The following is an 18,766-nucleotide window of genomic DNA, read 5'->3' on the forward strand; positions in this document are numbered from 1 at the left end:
ATAATTTATAACGTCCTCCATGATTTTGCTTTTGACAGAAAACAGTGGATGGGGAAAGTCAACAACTGTCTGAAAAACTCTGGAATGCTGGCTTGAAGTCTCTCAAGATCATGATCGGTATGTACGACTCGGGTACAGGAACACTCTATGACCTACGCCATGTGATCAACCACGAGCAGCCTAATCGTGCCAGGTGGGACTACCATACCACTCACATAGCACTGGTCCAAGAGATGGCCATCATTGACGGCGATCCAATCTTTCACCAGACAGCCAACAGATGGATTGACTACATGTATGGCATCAAGTCCAAACATAACTAATTAAAAGAGATTGCTATCCTTGTTTAGAATTGATTTCAAATACACGTTTCTAGATTTACTACAGCTTTTTCAAGGCAATCCCTTGACATTTTCAAACTTTGTACAGAGATGGCACACGTTTCATTTTATTGTGAGTGTAGAAGTGTTATAATTGTGTTATATACACCAACTTGGTCACTAAAATACAAGTGATAATGCTCTACCTCGCTCACAATATAGACCCCCCCCCCTCCTCCTTTGCTGTCATATCTTCAACATGAACATGCATTTGAAAAAGATGTTCAACAACCGCTATTTACAACTTTTAAGTTTTACATTTTATGCTTATGACAATGAATTAAATCATCGAGATACCAGTATGTCCTAATTGTATTCTCTATCAATGTCCAGACTAGAGCAATGTACTGTGTATCAGTAGGACTTGTTTTCTTCACTACAATCATGTGTGTATTTCAGATAATTTGTATTACTTATCATGCCTTTAGAAATGGAAGGATTATTTTTCAATTCAATGAGATGTGTATATAGTAAGTGCTGACTCCAAATAAAATCAAACAATTATTATGTGCATTATAAGAACATTTTAATAACTTATGTACACAAGACATAATTCATCCATATATTTATCATGATTCAAATGAATGTTTATTTACAAGAGAAATGTCTAGTACTTATGGAATAAAATATTGGCATCAACCTTTAAATTCATTTATTTATTTATTTACATATGAACAACGTGAACCAATTGGAATTCCTGCACTCAAAGATGACAAAGTTCTGTACATAGACATGTACACACAACCATACATGAAATTCCTAAGTACTTCATAACTGGTGGGGAAATCAAATTATGTTTGTTTCAGCATATGCTCTGTAGAGAGGCAACAACAATGTTGACAAACAATGCATGTACCGTTGCAACCAGAACGATTACAAATAAACATTCTATGCAAACACAGGTGACTATAATGGGGACTGGAATGTGGCTAATTTGATTCCAACTTCACAGAAAACAAAAATGGTAGAGAAATGCAGACATTAGTGCATTGACAAAAAAAAAACAAACAAAGGACTTCACTTATAGAAGTGTAGGCATGGGGGAGATACAATGTCAGAGATATGAGAAAAAGCTAAATGAGGTAGGCTACTAGAAATAAAATACAGGTGGCCTTCAGATTCTTGTCAAAGATATTTGACTATAACAGTGGTTCAAAGTTGACATACAGAAACATTTTATGTTGTCCACAAAGCCAAACAACTTTCTGAGCAATGTTATATTAAATGAGATAACCTGCTAAGAAATCAACATTCTAAGTGCCAACACAAACCAAAAGATAAAATAAAACTGTTTTGTGCCAGGCTGCTGCTCAATGGAACATTACAGATTACACTGACCTAAAAAATAAAGGCACTTTTGAAATCGTTTAGTCAAAGAAAATCACAGCCATTGACTTTGTTCCCTAACCACATCAAGCCTAATTCACTACAAAAGTTATCGTCTGTGTTTGTCAAGCTTTTCTCTGATTGGGCTGTCCCTATGACCATTACTGCGATGTTTTCTAGAACGATGGCGATCTTTTTCAGGTGAGTAGGACTTCCTATCTTTGTAATCCCTCTCTTTATAATCCCGTTCTTTGTAATAGTCTCTTTCTCTTTCTCTGTAGTAGTCTCTATCACCCTTTTCTCTATAGTAATCTTTCTCTTTGTATTGCTCTCTTATGTCTTTGTAATCACCACGCCGAGACTTCTTTGAAAGTTTTGAGTTGCGAAGTGGCGACCTACTATATGAGCGAGACTTTGACCTATATTTCCTTTTGTGTTTGTCTCGGCTGAAAGATTCCTGTTTCCTCATCTTCTTGATGCTAGGAGATCGCTTATGCTTCTTAGACAAAGGTGACTCCGATCTTGGGCTGCGACTTCTTTGACTAGAGTGACTAGAAGAACTGTAGAGGAAAAAATACACCAGTTAAGAAACCAAAACATTTTTTAAAAAAAGTATGAAGAAAACTAAATACTAAATGTTTAAAATTATTTGGCAACATTACCAGAAAAATATTCAAATTGACAGATATTTTTAGAATACTTCTAGTCAATAGCATTAATGTAATGGCTGTAGAAATATGGCATTTAAACTCAGAATTACAATGAAAGATTCCTAGAACTTACTTTGACTTGGAATCTCTACTTCTATCACTATCTTCACTGTGATCATGGTTGCGTTTTTTGTTTGAAGACCTAACATTATCATTATCTGATCTATCACTGCCTGCTTCACCGTTGCTAGCTTGTTTTGTCTCAAGTTTTTCTTTTTCCTTCCTCATAGCCTGAAGTAAGGATGTAGGGTTTGGACTCACTTTTGGAGAATCTAGTCCAAATGGAAAAAAAATAAATTATTTATTATTTTTTTACAATGCATAACAAAAATTATGATTAACCATTTCACCACTAAGCAGTTGTAAGAAACTATCTACCCCATCCCTAAGAGAAGGGATATAACTCTGTATCAGCTAATTTAAAAAATCGATTTTTTGACTAAATTCACAGAAAAAAACTAATAAAACTTAACAAAAACCTTCTTTTTATAATAGAAAAAATAGACCTAGGGTTAAGCATCATGTTTGAAGGCCTACAGAGCTCAAAAACATTAAAATATCAAGTCATATTTAGTTGCCTTCCAATCTCTCGTTTCACTAGATCTAACATATTCAATACTGGATCTAGCATCAATTTTTTATTTATTTTCACTACTATTGGTCTTAAATGGTTCTAAAACACTTACCCCAATCATTATATCCTTATTCTACAGCTTAAACATTAATATTCCCATTAAAATCTTATTCTATTAAAGCCTAAACATAAGCCTAAATATGTTCCATTTTGAAGGCTAGCAAAAAAAAAACACGTAATTTTCAAAAAATCGTAAAAATCCAATCTAACATGCTGCAGAGTCAAAATAAGCACCTAAAAATAGCATCACTATCGCTCTTCTAGGTCAGAATTAGTAAAGGTATAAATAGTTTTAAAAACTAGCAGTGCGTGCGTAAACGAAACAACCCAAAATCGGCGATTGCCGGCGACTCTAGTTGTCAACCAGTAGAGGCGACTCCCGGCGACTTAGTTGTCAAGGGGTTGTTAATAGCACACAAGCACTACCAAATAATATTTAAGAGATGAATCGAACTGTTAAGCTGGTGTGGTGTAGTTTTCAATAACACTAGAATAATCTGAGTCCACTAGTGAAAAAAAACGTGACATTTAATTGCACAAATTTGATTTGTATAAACCTTAGAATTCTTCGAATACAAAGTCAATATACATAAGACCACCCAGAACAGTATCCCATTATAAATAATGGTACTACAATTCTATGCATAGACTTTACAAATTTGAGAACATGTCAAAAATGGGAGAAATACATTTGCTGTCAACACACAAGACATCAGACCTATTTAATACATTTCAATAGTAACAAACATTTTTTGTTATAAGTGTCACTTACTTTGTCGTGATGTAGAATTAGGTGTATCAATATCTGATAGAAGACCTCTGGCCTTTGACTTGGCTGCCTGCTGTTTACGTTTTAATTCCTCTACAACCTTTTCAAGCTGCTCAAAATTGGGCTGCAAAATGTATATAAAAACAATTAAAATGTGGCTATGGCAGTGGTGTATATGTTTTTAAAAAATATAATATTTCTTTAATTTATTTAATGTCAAAGGTCTTGATGCTTACCTTAGGTCTTGCATAGAGCCTGAGAATGGACAAACATATCTGCTGAATTTCATCTTCATTAACCCGAAAGATCCAAAACCAAGGCGGGTTATTGGGCAGTGGAACTTGACACTGTCTAGCTGCTAAGTAAATACAGGCACAGGCTATCGACTCTGGGTGAAACCTCATAAAAACATCGGAACGTAGACTGTCATTCATGAAATTCCAGGCACACTGGACAAGTTTCCTATTGCTTGTGCTACCTAGGACTTCAAGGTACATCACAATGATCTTGAAAAAAAAAATTAATTAAAATATGGTTACATTTGGCTTTGATCCACTAATTTTTACATTCTTAGATTATATGCTACATCTTTTAAAACACAACTTTAATATTACAAAATTCTAATATCTATTTTGTTAATAAAATTATTTAAAGCAAATTTCTTATTTCCAAAGACAAATCTAGCTTGTAAGACTACTTTCTATTATCAAATACTGATGTAGGACCTAAATTCATACAATATAGACATGTCACTATACAATGAATAAATGACAACATTTCAACTTAATTACACAGCTACAAAGTGTGGGACAGTAGACATAGAATCTCTGCTATAAACTAAGAAATCTCACTTTGTGAGGATGTTTGACATGGACTGCAAAACCAAGCTCTTTTAAAACTCTTCTTTCTCCCTTAATAATTTGATTCTTCAGGTTAAGGTAATGTTGATCTAGGGCAAGTGAATGGATAGTTCTGAAACAAACAAAATAAGGTTTGCAAAGACATTAAAATCAAATTATAGGAATTTTAACCATAGCAGCCGACATCTTCTGGAATAAGAAACAAATTTTGTTCAAGTGTATACATATTCAAATACCTAAGTTACAATTGCTTTTAAGTCAAGTTTGCAACAATGTTATAAAAATCCAGTCAATTGTTTACATAGACTGAAGCATTTGTTTTAGAGGAAAAACTGGATGTGCCACAAATTGCCCTTGTCAACAGCACCAAAGGGAGCACAAGACTGAACTTTTGATTTATATCTGAGAGTTTATGCCTTATTTAACTTCTGGTACCCATATAAATATGAATAGTCATGAAATAAGCAGCAGTTTGGTCCATATTCTTTAGCTGAAAAAACAAAAACAAAATATAAATTGAAATGTGTGAATATCATTATAATTACAAAACATGGTAATTTTGTCATGCAACAAACTAACTCAATATAAAATATGACATTCACTCACAAAATGATAACATACTTTCTGTCAAAATCTGAAAGTTTTCTTTTAAATTTCAAATTTTTACTGTATAAAGGATGTCTAAAGAAAATAGAGTACAGGCTAGGTAAAATGTTTCTTTACAACCATTTGAGATACTTTCTCTTCCAATCTAACAACCTAACACCCTACTAAAATAAAATATATTATTATTCTTTGTTAAAATCTTTTTAAATTTGACAAAGTGCAACAGAAAAAATGTCATTTTTTTAACAGCATGGAGTTTAACAATATGAGATGACATTTCACTTTTTTTTTTTAAACTATAATGGGCACAACATGGCCTAAATTGTGCTGATGTGCCAAAAAATCAAAATCTAAAACTATAATACATGAGAATAAATACAAGTTGTGCTGTATATAAAATGAGGAAACTGTTAAATTTGTATTACAATACAATTAAAGTTATCCGGAAATAGAGACCAATAAGATTCAATAAATTAGGGAACAAAGCTGTTAAGTCAGCACTATCCTGTAAGGATTTCAGGAATGAGCATGTACATCCCCAAAACAAAAATGAAAAAATATGTAAATTAAAACAAAACTTACAGATAATGACTGAAAGCAATGTGCAATGAAAACGAGAAAAAAAAATTCTAGCTGTAACTATGGAAACTTCAACGAGCTATTAACCCATTTTGCACTGACAAAAAAAATTTTCAAAGGAAACAATAGAAAGATGTCAAGAATTGATGGAATTAATACAAGACTAGAAAAGAAAAAAAAAGTAAAATAAAGCATGACAACTATGAAAGAAAAAAATCTTGCAAAAAATAAATCTCATTAAACCAGAGAGTTAGACATACGTTAAAAAATCTGAAAATCACAGAATCTGGAAACCAACATATAGCAGCAGAATGAGTGCTAGATGAATTAATCCTTTCAAATAAACATTTTTAAGATCAATTCATGTTTACAAAAGAACCACTAGTTTCTCAAACCTACATGTCTTCCACAACATTGAAAATAAAGATGAACTAAGAAATCTAATAGATGCAAAGAACACTGAAAGCAATACATGAGAAGACAAGACCACTGAAAATATAAAAATATTTGACCCACTAATTACTGCAGGAAATGAACCAAACAGTGGTTGAATCAGACATGCAAAGTGTTCCTTGTGGCAACAAGTGTAGGTAACCCTTGCAATCTATGGGGCAGTAACAAGGGGTTTCATGTAACAAACAATGACCAACTGGCTCTACTTCCCCAGCATATAGCAGATACTATTAGAGTTGGGTGGGGCTAAGTGGTAAAGTGCTTGACTTCTGAATCTTAAAGTGAAAACAGGAATATAGAGTTTTAGGGTATTTAGGGCAACCTGGGTTTGGGTTTTTACACATCTAAGACCAACTAAGAATGCATTTAAAAAAATAAGATTATGTATCATATAATCAATCAACATAAGATCTATCCGGATCTAGATTATTATAGGATATTAAAATACTAGATATAATCTAAAATCTAGATTCACTAGATCTCTAAATCTAGAATAATAGTTACTTGAATTTGAATTCTAGAATAATCTTGATTTAGATCTAAATCTAGTTTACAAATAACAGTAGCTCTATATATATCTCCTCTATAATTATTAACTTGTAAATTACTTTGGCATGATTATCAATGAAAATTGAACAAAAGATTTCCTATATAAAGCAACTCAGGACAGCTCTTGTAACATCAACAGCAAGGAAACTTCTTCAATGGATTCCAGCACACATTAAATTAGATGGCAATGAAAAAGCAGACAAATTGGCCAAAGATGGAAGAACAAGCAATTGAAAATCCCTCTCAACCCAGAAGAAATTAAGAAAATATTAATGTAGTATAAATGAGAATTGGACCAGATCACATCCCAATTACAAGAAAAAGGCCACCTATAAGCTATCTTGGCATGACCATCGCATAATTTTTCAACTCAGAACTGGACACAACAGAACTGTGAGCTCTTTTGAAAACTGTGCCAAGGAGAAATAGAGTGCTGTTCGAAGACTTCAGAAGCGTAAATTCTGGATGAGCGAAACATGACCTTGTGGAGCATCACCAAAGAATGCTGACCATTTCCTTCAAAGCTGCATACTATAACAAGAGGCTGAACAAGACTCTGAACCCAAAACCCTCCTATAGAAAAAAACAACTGAGAACTACCTGATCTGAAAAACCACTGCATGGTTCATCTCACATATAGGATTACTGATCTGAACCCTCCAACATGTAAAAAGAGAACAAAGAAGAAGAATGAAAGATTATTGCTTACCTAAACTAAATCTAAGGAATTAAATTATGCATGCCAACACCAGGAGAAAATGTAAACAATGAATTAAAAAATATTGAAATTAATTACAATAATACATTTTGTGTAAGAAATTAGAACTTAGTGGAACAAAAACCAATGAAGTACGTTGGAATATGTCAGCCATTTTTTTAAATACTTTGGTGTGATATTGTGGGACAATCTCACGTAACACAGAATGGTAGGCATGCCATTCATCAAAGGACAATTAAGAGGGTCCAGTTTTGCAAAAAAGCAAAAGTGATCACTAAATATACAACTACTATTGGGATTGGAAACTGATGCCTTACTTGGGGTAAAAAAAAAAAAAAAAGCCTTCCTTACTTTCTTGACATGACAAGATCATAGAAGTCTTTAAAAAATAAGAAAAGGCATATATCTGCATACTTCATAAGAACAAGAGGACTGTGACATGCAGCTTGACGCAAACAAGAATTAGCAATGATGCCCATCAAATCAAAGGGCTATGTAAGCTATTTTTATAGCTGCACAATAAATTGTTGACTATTCAATAACAGAAAATATCAAAGAACCACAAAATCACTTTTGACAGGATTTACAAAAAAAAAAAAAAAAATTCATCAGACTGAAAATGAAATTTGATAGATAATACTAGTGCAACAAGTACATCAACTATCATGCCCATTTATGATGAGAATGGTTAATACGTGCTTCAATGTCAAATTAATGAAAGGATTTTTTTAAACAGCTATACTTTCCAAAAGACGTCTTGAAATCTGAAGGTTTTCTATATCAGTATGGATGTTTAAATGGTTAACACTCCTGACCTGCTCTAAAATTTAAACTTGGGCCACAATAAAAAGTTGTGTGAGAATAAGCTCTGAAGGAGTCAATATCATTTATATCTATGACCAAACAGGTGACATTTGCAATTTTGCTTTTTCACATCACTTACCCAATGACCCATAGGGTACAAAGTAACTTTCCTTTATCTATACTAAACTTTTAAATTAGGAAACAGCTGAAACAAAATACAATTTTAATTGAGACGACTGCAGAATGTCTGCTGCAGCAAATCTGGAGCTTTGTCCAGTTTCCATTAGGGTTGGTTTTCTTGACTTGATTTATTTCAGCCTTGGAGTACATTATCTGGGGTTAAGAAAGGACCATTAGAAGGCTTAAAAGTAAATTATGAAATCTAAATATTTATTACAGCTTTTAACTTTGATCAGAAAAGTTTGAGATATAAATATTTTAATTCTATATTACAACAACACAGTGCAAGTAATTAAATTATGCCTTAAACAACAATCAGCAATATTGTAAAACCCAATACTACTCTCAAATATACCAAAAGTCAGTCCTTGTGACCCTTAGCTTACTTTTTTTTAATACATTTGTGTGGTTAAAAAAAAACATTTGTGTATGTGAGTGTCATGTAACTGTTAATGAACGCTCAATACTGTGTTTTTACATACAAACCATTAGAACCAGTGTTGAGAGATGAAACCTGGCAAGCCTTTCTGGTTGAGCGAGGAGGTGGAGGAGACAGACGAGACTGATACACAAGAGTGTAACGAGATTTGAGTTAGTCTATCTCCAGCTTTTCCACTTCTCCAACCCAAGGCAACACACAGTTTAATCTGTAGCACATCCAGTTTTGTGAAGGTTGGAAGGAAGAAAAAGCAGAGTGTTAATCTATGATTCTAGAGTTTATTACAAGTAAATAACAATGAAAGCATACAAATAATAAACTTAACTTCTTTCTATTAAACTTAACTTCTTTCTATCAAGATAAAATATTATTAGTACCTTTTTTAAATGAACAAATAAACTTCTTCCATCCATGTACACTAATTTTTTTTCTTTTTTCAACACAATAAACTACTATAGAAACATTTAAGATACTCTGTAGATCAACTTTTTGCTTATGATTTCATGTAAAATTCAAAATTAGTTGAGATTTAAAACAAACTAATTAAAAGGCTGAAATTACTACTGACCTTTTGCTTCGAACTTGCTTAATGTGGTGGAACACATTAATGACATCACGATTTCTTCTTGGGCACTCTTCAATCTTAGAGGCTAGCATTATGCTTGCCATTGCCACAACCTGTCAATAGTTAGTTAATGATGCATTAAACCTAGAATAAAACCAATTTTATTCCCTGCCTCCAAGGTCTACATGCTGAAAACATGATTTTAGCTCCTTGTATGCTGTACTAAAAAAAAAAAAGGGCAAAACGTAAATAGAAAAAAAAGTACATACCTCCATGTTATGCTTAATAAAAGACTTGGAGTAGTAAAATCGCTGGAAAACCACCTGTGCTGTGGCCATGGCTACCTACAATGTAAAACAAAATGATTTTCAAGGATGGGTTGCTTATGATAAAATTACCAAACAATTATAATTGAATGCTATGTTAGCAAGGCAAGTCTGCAAATTAACTATTCTAAATTTTTTAGATAAAAAAATAAGCTTTCTCAATTAGCAGGATCTAGATCTAGACCTAAATACTGAACTGATAAACATTGAAATGTCAGATAAAAAAACTTAATAGAAAAAAAACTATAAAATTAAAAATTATAACCTATAGAGTCAAGGAAAATAAAATCTAGATAAAATCATTTTAATAATAATCTAAGTATCAAGTGGCCAAAGTTCTTCTTTCTTGTCTTCCCGGTCTTCACTGCTTCTTCAAGAAGACCGGGAAGAGCTGGGACACCATCAAAAAGCTAGCAAGAGACAGTGGAGAGTGGCGTGTTTTTGTCGAGGCCCTATGTTCCACGAGGAACTCAAAGGAGTAATGATGATGATGATGATGAAGTGGTCAAAGTTGGCCTATGCTCTTTTCAGCCATTGCAAATCATTTGGGTAAATGGTTTTGTTATGTGGACATAGATCTATTGTCTGTTTCAGTGTCACTGTGTTGGGGAAATAAAAATCTAAATAATGGTCTCTGACAGGTAAGCAATCCAATTTCAATTTAATTTATTTATAGGCCTTCTAATAGACTACAGCCTGGACTAGAGTGACTGCTGGACAAATGTCAACAAGACCCCAACTCGAAAGTAACAAAGCTATTGACAAACATGGATGTAGACTGTTCAGCCCGGCTGAAAAAATCTTTTTTTTTATGCCCCACTTCAATGCGAAATAATGAGGTTAGGGCTAGGGTATCCCGTTTTCAAGTTAAAAGCCTCTTGTAAATATAAGTGAAGTTTTAGTACATGAAAAAAGTGTGCTAAGATTTAAAGGGTCATTGACTTATTTAATCATAATAAATTTGTTATCATTGAAAGCTAAATGAATTTTCTAAGTGTATGGTTAAAACATTATATGTACGGAGACCTATATTTTTTTTCCTTGTTATTTGAAAATTTCTAATTTTTCTGATTAAAATATTTTGGACATAGATCCAGTAAGAGAAAAAAAATTTTGTCCACTAGCCCTTAAAGCAGGGGTTCGGTTCGCAACCTCCCTGGGGGTCGATGACGATTTTCTAGGGTCGCCAAAGACCATCAAAAAATGGATTGTTTTGTCTATTCCTCTATTGCTGTGTATGTGAGCGGGGAGGGGGGTTTGGGGCAGACTTTGGGATTGTAAAAAGGGGTCGCCGAGCTTAAAAAGGTTGCGTTAGAGGAACCTCTTATCTTTAGAATAAACTCAAGAAAATGTCCTAAAAACACTCAGTTATAAAGCAATGGCTTTTCATAGGACATGCTTAATTTCAATTTTGTAAAACCTGATGTGCAATGGGTTTTATTTCTCTATATAAAGTCCATAGGCATAGGGTGTCAGGACACTTCGGACAAACTTAAAATCACTATCACTTTTGAACCAATAATGCTAGCATCATAAATTTGATGTTGGAAAGCATTTTTCATCCTCTTTCATTCTACTATTACACATTTGTTGGTATAGGATCAGTTTAAATTTTTTGGTGCAACTACCTAATCTAGATATCTATATAATATTTGTCAATATTTTGTACTGTCAATATGGATGATGATTGATGATCATTGATCATTCCCTCTACTTTTGCCACTCTTGGCTCTTCTCTTGAGACTCAATAACTTTTTAAGTCAATAATCAAGATTCAGTATATACATTTTTATTTTTGCTGATACTCATCACAGAAAAGTCGTACCCTGTTGATTTTTTTCCTGCTAATAGTACATGTGTCTGGCTATATTCCTACCAATTTTCAGATTGATCTATTGCAACATCGAACAAACTTGAAAAAAAAATAACATTGACCTCAATGGACTTTTCAGGTTGTTTTTTTTTTATAGAAGATGTTTGTCACCAACAAATGAAATTATAATCTTACTTGTAGCAGATATTATTAGCTACAGATCTAGATCCTTTTGAAAGATTTTTTACCTTGCAATTTTTTTAAAAACGCATTTGAAAAAAAATTGTTTCAGGCGATTTTGATCCCAATTTTTAAATATTTTGTTATTTTCTGCCATCACAACGCCGCCATTTTGTCCCCGCCTCTCTGACATTTCTTGTAGATCTAGACCCGATAATTTGTTTATTTCATCAATATTTACACTGAAGTTCATAAATATAAATGAAATTAGAATTGTGAGCTAGAAATTTACTACGAATACTAGTCTAGATCTACTATTAATTTCTTATTTAATAAATAGATCTAGATCTATCGTCTACGAAACTCAATTCCAAATGTTAACTTTTGACCTTGGGAGTGTGTCTTGCCGGCTGAGCCAGCGACAAGCTCTCACTTCACTTTTTCCATGTCAACCGATGTTAGGTCAAAAACGCGCAAAAAAATCATAACTTTCTTAATATTAAACATAGTCATAATTTATACACCATTAGAAAGTTCTTTTAAAGTATTTTAATGATGTACTAACGAAAAATTGTTTTTTCAAAGATACCTAATATTAACCAATGACCTAAATTTAAAATAAGATCCTACGCTACAGCCACTACACTGTGACTGTCTACAGTCTACACCACTACAGGTAATAGGCGTTACATCAAAAGAGAAGATAATCTTATTAACAAATTAGATCTAATCTAGATCTACTAGTTGCCTAGCCTAGTGCCACTAGAGGCAATAGTGCGTAGATCTAGAGTCTAGTGGAATGAAACGAATGATAGAAATGACAAACCAAATCATCCAAATGAAAATGTGCTTTTTTTTTTTCTTTACCTGGGGTAACTTGAGAAGTATTCCAGCCGTTTGAATTAATTCACATCCTAATATTCTTAAATCCGTTTCCACTTCCTTATCTAGACCATCCAGCATAGAAGGCGTTTCTGATAATTTGTCATCTGGAATTAGAACATTATCTAATGTTAAAACTACTCTACTGAAATCACGTTTCATGCTAGAAGTTGTAGATATTTCCGCCATCGTAAAGAAAAGTAAAATGGCGACTGAAGGATGTAATCGCCGGAGCTTTAAAAGAGTAACTGTATTTCCCGTACTTCTAGTATCGATACTCTTGACTTGATTTAAATTATTAACTTTTGTATAATCAATATTAAGAAATATTATTTATTCTGATGAGATGATATGTATATCTAGATCAATTTGCAATTAAAAATGACTATTCTTGTTTCACATAATTAAGAATATCATTATTCTAAATTCTAAACAGCAAAGCATTTAAGGTTTCAAAGCCATACATTAGCATTCTTTTGCACTTTTATTTTTAAAAAAATTAGACCACATGAACCTTACGTAACACGCTCTAGCAGAATAGTTAACAAACCCAAGAGACTTGATTTGTGATTTACTGAATTGACTTTTTAGTTGGCTAGTTTGTTAGTTATTCTGATAAATAATTTTCTGAATTAAAGAAGAGAGATGTAACAATATTGTTATAACATGTAGCCTACATTTGCACACTAGCGCGTCCAGTGGCGTAGCATCCATGGCGCGAAGGGGTTCAATGAACCCGGCCCATGACCATTAGGGGCCATAGCCTATGGGTTGTTGCAACCATGGCCCAATGGGCTTCATTGCGCTTGGGTCTATGACTCATGGCCAGTTGGGGCCCACGTGAGAACTTGGGTATGACATCAAAATGAACAAAAATAATAACACTTAAAAAAAAAAAGAATTAAAATTTAGAATCTTAAAAAGTTGGAATTTGTGTACTAGAGGCTTTGATGTAAGGGCTGTCCTAATGTATAGAACTACTTTCATCAGGTTTATTGTAATAGTGGCTAGATCTAATCATGCGTTTGTAGTGAAAATTGTTGCCAAATCATCCTGTTCTTTTTCGTCCCTGTATCATCTGTATGTTAATAAAAACCATTGATAGTAGGCCCCTATTACAGAAATCGGTGGAGGGCCGGGGGGGGGGGATGAGTAAGAAAGAGAGAGAGAGGGGGGAAGGTTTTGATAAAGAGAATATTGATGTAGGCCTATAGCACAGAAAAAAGGAGGTGGTGACAATTAGGTTCTAATGGTCACGAATTAAAATTTCGAATCAACACAGCTGCTAATCATATTATTCCACATAAATAAATCCAGATCTAAACTTAACATTAAATATTAAGCAAGCAAAAAAAAAATCATATTCTTATGCAAATGTTAAAGATGTTGAATATTTTAGTGCTTTTGCAATGAATTATTATAAAAATCTAACAAAATCTAAAAAAAAAAAAAATCTAGATAATAGAGAGAGGACTAAATTGATCATGAAATAGTATTTGATTGGTGATTAAAACTTAGATAATAGTTCTTAAAGAAAGTTAACACCATTATATTGATGCAAAAACCTCAGCCCAGAAGTTTTGTATAAAATGGCCATGAATGTTAAAATTTCACAGAAAACAATGCTACGCACTTTTCAAAACACGTAATGAAGTATATGGGCAATGCAGTTCTATCAAAAAATACAGATCCAATCCGCTCTATTTTTTCTTTTGCATTGGTGACATCACTCAATAATATGAAAAATTGATCAAATTAGCATAATTAGTGATCATCGATGACGAAATAACCAAAGAATTATAATATCATTTCTAGGTTTTCATATTTGTGTGAAATGGCTAAAGAAATGCTCCAAGTAATGAAAAATCCCCATTTATCCTTAAATAAACTGCGTAGCTAAGGCTATAATGGTGCTTAAAATTCTAATATGAGTGAATAGTACAATGGTCATCATCAGGCATTGTGTTCACTTTGCAAACCAGAAACGTATACTCGCGGTCTTCAATGTTTCAGTCAGCTATGATCAAGAAGTTGCAGATTTCTATGACTTGGTATGCGTATGTCTTTTTAGCTCACAGGGCGATTTTGAATCCTATTGGGGGAGCATAGTTTACGGGACACTCACTACATTGGACTTACAATTAATTTGGCATCAATTTAAGGAATGAGATTTAGATATATTTTAATGTAGGCCTACTAATGAAAGATGCTCAGACTAATTACTTTGTGCTCATCAAAGATGAAGAAGACCTGGAAGCTGGGGGGGGGGTCACTTATGGGAAAATTAGAAACGTTCTGCACATTGTCGAGTACAAAATTGTAAAAGCAAATCAAACGTTATAGCGAGAATGTTGGAAAGTGAGCAACAAGATCGAAACAAAGCAGATATTCAACTGGAGAGGATCTAGAATGAATTACTTTGAGAGTGTACAAATAAAAATGAGGCTATTTAAGTAGATCGATCTTGCAGTGTGATCCAGTTGTTTTTTTTTTTTTTTTTTTTTTTTTGTTTTTGCTCTTCAAGACTGGTATGGAGTCATAACTTAATAATCAAACGTAAAGCATTTTTACTTATATATATAAAAAAAGTACAATCCTTGCATTGGAATGTCATTTGGTAAATGTACTGATACATTCAGATTACTTTTTTTTTGTCACACACTAAATTTGTCTTATTGGGGAGGGGAAAGGGGGGCCCACCAAAATATTCTTGAACCCGGGCGGGCCTACGGGTGTGCGTACGCCACTGAGCGCGTCAGTGCAACACCGCTTGTGTTTACGTAATAAATGAGTTCCTAATATGTCTTCCCTCTTAAACACTAGTTTTTTATTTGTGTAATACGAATATTCTACAATTCTTTTTCACTTTTATTTTTTTTTTAAAAATTTCTAGATCTAGATCTATATCTTTTTATCGATATCATTTTAAAATTATAACAAATTTATAATCGATTACGTAAAAATATTTTTTTTCATGACGATACCACAAAGCAGGGAATGCTGGGATACCCATTACATCATTGGTCCAAATAAGAAGCGCTGGCCTATTAATATAGGCCAAACGGTGGCCAAACTAAACTGTCATAAATTTTTGCTATTTAAGCTATTATTTTTAAGGAGGCATTTAAACATTTCATTGCAATTATATAATCAATTTTTAAATTGCATTTTAAATATTATTTAAATTGAATTATCGCATCTATACATCTTTTGTATATATTAATAATATAATAAACATAGGTGTTAATAATCAAGAGACGATATATACCATGATCATTGATCAAAGATTCAAAAATAATATTCTTTCAAACCAAAAATAGATTTTCATCAAATTATCAGCAATTAAAATATCTTTGATTCAACTTCATTCAAAATGCCATTCTAAAACAATTCTTCAATAAAATATTATTTTTTCAATAGGCATATATATTATTAATTTTATTATTAATACTAAGCTACCAAGTCAAAGCTAGGCCTGACCTTTCATAACAAATTTGTCTCTAAACTCTATTATTATTATTATTACCAGACCTTTTGGGCCTCCTTTAAACTTTGAGTCCTAGCTTTTGCATATTATAGATTTATAAATAACTATGGTAAAGAATGAATGCAAATAAGAAAAGGTCTAATGAGTATTTATTTAAACAGAGAATTACTTTTATGTTATCCTCAATTTATCATCTGAAAGTAGCTATATGTGTAGGGTGGAGTCCTAGCTGTGATATTTTGTTTCAATTAGGTTTTTATTAATAGAATTACTGTAGACAGTGTAATTATCACTTTATTATAGTGTAGATGTAAATGTAATGATATAGTTATCCAAGACTATATTAAATATGATTAAATTTATGAGGCTAATTAAAATTATAATAACAGTAAAATATATTAAGATGATTCTTCTACTAATAGCTTTTATCTACATATTTGTCTACATTTACAAATTAGTGTAAAACTTTTAGAAACCTACATCACAATAATTAATACAGTATTAGTTAAATATATAGATAATACTATAATTGATCTTAAAACTCCTTGATTTCATAATTTTTTAAAGTTCCATATTATATAATTTAAAAAGTGCATTATTGTTTCTACATCACTTCATCAACTTGCCGAAAAAAAAAGTCATTGTAAATATTTGTTAGCATCAAGTTATTCATTTAAATTTTATTTTTTTATTTTTTTCCCATATTTTATACAACCAGTCTTTTTTATTGGTTTCTGGTTGTTGTTTTTTTCTAAATGTAGTTTCCATATTTATTAAAAGGCCTATATTGTATTGAGAGACACATACCTGTCTCTTTTTTATGTTTATATGTTGGACCTAGAAACTCTTTTTTCTAGACTTATTTAGCTGAAAAAAAAGTCCTGTAAAAAAAAATAATAATAATAATTACTCTTTATGATTTAACTATTAGGTTAAAATTTTAAAGGCTATATCTCAAAATCCACACGCTGTTACATGGACATATTTTTTGCAATAAGGTCATCAATTACAAGTAAATTTTCAAGTTAGTGTATAATTTAAATTTGTACATGTTCCTAGAAGTTTATAAAAAATATTTTAGAATTTTCTTTTTAATAGGCTCTAATATGCTCTCTAAAATATAATATATGATAATTTTGTTTAAAAATTTTTGGAAAATAATAAACCTATAGACATCTTAAATTGATGTTTGGGTATTATCATTATTTATAAGTGTTGTTAAGGACCTGTATATAAAATATCCTAAATGTTATAGGCTTATGATTAATATGTAAGCTCAGACCATGATTGATATTAAATCATTTCTATAAGACCAATAAAAATGTTGACTTAGAAAGCATGAATATAATTATAATAAAGAAATATTGTCTTCAGGAAAATAAACATTTAATAGGCCTATATGGCTTATATTTAATTAATAACTGTGAAAAAGCAACTATTATAGAACCAGGGCTACTTAAAAAAAAAAAAACTAAATTTAAAATGATCTCATCATAATGCAAAATAAATATAGGCTACTTTCTGTCCTGTCATCATCTGAGCATGGAACATTATTTTGCCTGAATCAGCCAGTAATAGCGACTTGGTAGAGTTCAGGTATATATATGGGCTTATGCATTGGACTTATATCCTCTGTTTTGAAGGAACATCTTAAGACCTAACTTTATAAGATATGATTAAAGTTAGTTGTTTTTTTTTTAGAGATTCTATATCAGACTATTTCAGAATCTGATACTCATAGTAAGCCTATATATTTTAATTACTATTCTTACATACTTATAGCGTTTAAAAAGTTTTTTTATTGCTGTTTAATTGTTTTGTCTTATACCGGTAGTCTACCCATTATAAGAGCATATGAGTTATGACCTATTAAAAAAATAATTTGTATATATATGTTTATATTCAGGTAAGAATTTTTTAAATAGAAAACCTACCACTCATTTAAAAAGTAAGGATATATTTATTTTCTAAACTTATAATTAATTTATCTAGTAAGGAGGATAAACGTTCACAAGATCCAGAACAATATCACACACACACACACACACATTTAAAGGCAGCCTAGGTAGACCTACATTTGACATTATTTTTTTCCTCCATACTATTACAATTAAATACACTTTATTTTTTAATCTACTTTATCGAAAATAAGGCTAAATTTATATAAACAATCAAAGGTCTGTAACAATTAAAACATATAATTAGATTTATGTTTGTAGTCTATTTTATGCATACGGATTAACAATGCAATGCTTATAAGTTTGCAGACAGAATTTTACTTTCGACTGCTGAAAACGGTTGGGTAAGATTAGTCCATTGTTAACGCATTTTAGGGGTACATAGGACGGTTTTTATAAAATACGGTAAAAAAAATGGATTTTTATGGAATATTTTTAAAAGTAAAAAAGAAGTGTCTTTAAAATGATTTTAAAAATTTAAATAGAACAAATCATAACTGTTAGGACCTATGCTCTCATTAATACATAGACAGTGTTTGAATAATACG

At 31.8% G+C, this 18,766-nt stretch overlaps 2 protein-coding genes across 3 annotated transcripts in view; one reads left to right on the top strand and one right to left on the bottom strand.

Moving 5' to 3' along the window:
* LOC106078711 (D-glucuronyl C5-epimerase B-like) overlaps positions 1 to 1,020 on the top strand; it is a 32,748-nt gene extending 31,728 nt beyond the window's left edge. For both annotated transcript variants that reach the window (XM_056007875.1, XM_056007876.1), the window contains exon 11: positions 39 to 1,020. In XM_056007875.1, the coding sequence (XP_055863850.1) occupies positions 39 to 323 (285 nt within the window). In that variant the 3' untranslated portion in view covers positions 324 to 1,020. The remainder of the gene's footprint in view (positions 1 to 38) is intronic.
* A 454-nt stretch (positions 1,021 to 1,474) lies between these two features.
* Positions 1,475 to 12,996, bottom strand: LOC106078715 (cyclin-L1-like). The gene is made up of 8 exons (XM_013239711.2): positions 12,759 to 12,996; positions 9,842 to 9,916; positions 9,576 to 9,685; positions 4,671 to 4,791; positions 4,056 to 4,325; positions 3,823 to 3,943; positions 2,490 to 2,688; positions 1,475 to 2,266 (listed from the first exon to the last, which is right to left on the bottom strand). The coding sequence occupies exons 1-8, from the start codon at positions 12,960 to 12,962 to the stop codon at positions 1,816 to 1,818; spliced, it is 1,551 nt and encodes a 516-aa protein (XP_013095165.1). The 5' UTR covers positions 12,963 to 12,996; the 3' UTR covers positions 1,475 to 1,815.
* Between the last annotated feature and the right edge of the window lie 5,770 nt (positions 12,997 to 18,766).

This window comes from Biomphalaria glabrata, chromosome 13 (assembly GCF_947242115.1).
Source record: "Biomphalaria glabrata chromosome 13, xgBioGlab47.1, whole genome shotgun sequence".
In the NCBI taxonomy this organism is placed as follows: domain Eukaryota; kingdom Metazoa; phylum Mollusca; class Gastropoda; family Planorbidae; genus Biomphalaria; species Biomphalaria glabrata.